We start from the raw sequence: 3234 nt of genomic DNA, 5'->3' as shown, positions 1-3234 counted from the left end.
ATACATACACACACACACACACAGGTATTTACCCTTCATGTAAGATTTTAATAAGTCAAATATGGTCTCAATATAATGCTGCTTGAAAAACATAGCTGTCACATATAAAGTTTTGTAATTCCTAAAAATATTGTTTCAACTAGTTCCATCTAAGATTTCCTTTTAAACATTCTGTCTTTAAGGATTAGTTACTACATAAAATGTTAGTTAACTCATTTTGAATAATTATTCATCTTAAAGAGTATTTTACTAATAGTTTTTAATGTGCATGGCTAGAGATTTGAAAATGGACGCATATGGAATGTCCTTCATTTAGAAATATAAACTGGCATGGTACAGGCTGACAGACAAATAAATAATACAGTGTGGGGCAAAAGTAGGTTTACAGTTGTGAGTTTGTGAAGCACAGTTTATTATTGAATTATTTATTATATTGTTTTCCATAAGAACTGTAAATCTACTTTTGTCCCACCCTGTATTAAAAAAACATATAAACAAAATGACTCTGACTCTTTAGAAAACTTTTCCTTCAAAGCACAACTATAGCCACTGTGATCTCTTCGCAAAGTCACAAAGCATTACATAGGGGATTAGCAGGAGCACACACATGAAAAATAGCACAGGCTAGGGCAGCAGTTCTCAACCTGTGGGTTGCGACCCCTTTGGTGGTCGAACGACCCTTTCACAGGGGTCGCCTAAGACCATCCTGCATATCAGATATTTACATTACGATTCATAACAGTAGCAACATTACAGTTATGAAGTAGCAACGAAAATAATTTTATGGTTGGGTCACAACATGAGGAACTGTATTTAAAGGGCCAGAAGGTTGAGAACCACTGGGCTAGGGGAAAAGGTATGAATGTGTGAAGTCTTAAAGGATAAAATGGAGAATTATTTTAGTTTTTGATGTGCGAAAAACAAATAACTCAAGGATTATAAGGGCTATTGGTACAAAGGGAACTCTAATAGCTTGTACATCTAGTTGAAGAGAGAGGACAGAATTGAAATAGAGGGGGTCTGAATCCATAGCCTGTATCTTCAAACAGTATGCAGTGCTGTCTTCTTGTTCTTCTTTTTGTTTCAGTTAGGAAAGGTCAGCTTAGTTAGATTTTCTTCAAAAAGATACCTCGGGCCCTGAGCAGTTTGGCAAAGTGGATAGAGCGTCGGCCTGCTGACTGAAGGGACCCAGGTTCGATTCCGGTCAAGGGCATGTACCATGGTTGTGGGCACATCCCCAGTAGGGGGTGTGCAGGAGGCAGCTGATCAATGTTTCTGACTCTCTGTCCCTCTCCCTTCCTCTCTGTAAAAAATCAATAAAATATATTTTTTAAAAAAAAGATACCTCGGTAGAGATACTTATGTGCTTTCTTTCAAAAATACTTATATAGAGATCTTAGTCATAGGGAATCAGAAAGGTTATGTTGTAAAAAATAAAATAAATAAAAATGGCTACAGTATATGTATACACCCCTACATAAAAGAAATTTGGTTGTTGAAAAAGCCAAAATGTCTTAAGAAAAAAAAATCAGAATAGAGAACATCTTATAAGGATACAAAATGAACTATTATCTTAACATCATCCTATAGACCTTAAAAAAGATCACTATTCTTCCCTAAGGCAAGAGTTCCCTCCAAGAAGCTGATGTTACTTTATATCTATTTATATGTGAAGTAATGTAAATCTTGCCTGGATGTTACATATTTCTCATACATCTCTTCTCTAGCTTTTTTGGTTTCTTCGAGTTGAGCTTGAAGTCTTTCAAGGCGGTCCTCTTCATGGGCACAGCGGACACTGAGCTCCATGTTTTGGCGGTTGAGATATTCTTTATCTTTCTGCAGTAAAGTAACAGTTTGCTGCAAGGTGGCTACCTACACATACGTAGAGACAGACAGTGTTCAGAGCAATGTCTTGCTTTTCAAGGTTTACTGTTATTTTCTTTCATTTGTGTTTTCACTAACCACATAAAAAGGACTAATTCTTGCCTTGCCATTTTTCATCCAAACACAGCTACTAAAGTCCCTTCTTTCTGGCAACTACATCAAAAAGGAAAAATGTCCCTCCCACAATTCTGCCCTATGCCCCCATCACTGTACAATAAATACAAATGACTCTATAAGCTTACCTCTTTCGATAATTCAGTTCTTTCTTTAGCTTGAATTATATGAGAGGCTTCAAGTATTTCATGTTTTCTCCTTATTTCAATTACTTCCTGTTCAAGTGCATCACGTTCACTGAAAAATTCAAATACACATATAAATTTTACATCACTTTTTATAATGAATACTAGAGGCCCGGAGCACAAAATTCGTGCACAGGGGGCATCCCTCAGCGAGATCTGCACCCTCTCCAATCTGGGAGCCCTTAGAGAATGTCCTACTGAGAGCTTAGGCCCGCTCCCCATGGTTCTTTGCTCTCTGCGGACCTGCCTACTGTCTGCTCTCTGGCTCGCCGCCACGGCCAGGGACAAGCAGGGCCCTGCTGTCTGCTCTCTGTGGGGGTCCTTCTGTCTGCTCTCTGGCTCACCGCTGTGGCCAGGGGCAAGCAGGGCCCTGGAGTCTGCTCTTGGCAAGGGGCAAGCAGGGCTGACAGGACCGGACACTCCAGTGGCGGCTGAGTGGTGAGGCTGGATCCACGTGAGGGGGCAGATCCAGCCACGCTGCTTGGCCGCTGCTCCCCTCAATGGGGCTGACAGGACCAGACACTCCAGTGGCAGGGCTGAGGGGACTGGGCACCACCATCTTGCGGCTATGGGCGCCGCCATTTTTGTGATGGAGTGATGGTTAATTTGCATATTACCTTTTTATTAGATAGGACTAGAGGCCTGGTGCACAAAAATCTGTGCACTCGAGGGGGTTCCTCAGCCTGGCCTGTGCCCTCTCGTAGTCTGGGACCCCTCGGGGATGTTGACCTGCTGGCTTAGGCCCGCTTCCCGGGGGATCGGGCCTAAGCTGGCAGTCAGACATCCCTCTGGTAGCCCAGGAGCCCTTGGGGGATATCCACTTGCCAGCGGGGACCAGGTCTAAGCTGCAGCTGGACATCCTTAGGACTGCTGAGGAGGCGGGAGAGGCTCCTGCCATCACTGCTGTGCTGGGAGCCGTCAGCCTGGTTTGTGGCTGAGCAGAGCTCCCCCTGTGGGAGCACACTGACCACAGGGGGCAGCTCCTGAATTGAGCATTTGCCCCCTGGTGGTCAGTGTGTATCATAGTGACCAGTCATTCCCAGTCGTTCTG

At 43.3% G+C, this 3234-nt stretch overlaps 1 protein-coding gene across 2 annotated transcripts in view; it reads right to left on the bottom strand.

Annotated features, from left to right (window-relative positions):
- Nucleotides 1-3234, bottom strand: part of PIBF1 (progesterone immunomodulatory binding factor 1) — a 227257-nt gene that overhangs the window by 179543 nt on the left and 44480 nt on the right. For both annotated transcript variants that reach the window (XM_005885649.2, XM_014532881.1), the window contains exons 7-8: nucleotides 2127-2235; nucleotides 1691-1872 (exon numbers count right to left, since the gene is read on the bottom strand). In XM_005885649.2, the coding sequence (XP_005885711.1) occupies nucleotides 1691-1872; nucleotides 2127-2235 (291 nt within the window). The remainder of the gene's footprint in view (nucleotides 1-1690; nucleotides 1873-2126; nucleotides 2236-3234) is intronic.

Source organism: Myotis brandtii, unplaced genomic scaffold (assembly GCF_000412655.1).
Source record: "Myotis brandtii unplaced genomic scaffold, ASM41265v1 scaffold92, whole genome shotgun sequence".
Classification (NCBI taxonomy): Eukaryota; Metazoa; Chordata; class Mammalia; order Chiroptera; family Vespertilionidae; genus Myotis; species Myotis brandtii.
Note: the sequence above shows the minus strand (reverse complement) of the source record. Positions and strands in the feature narration are given on the sequence as shown.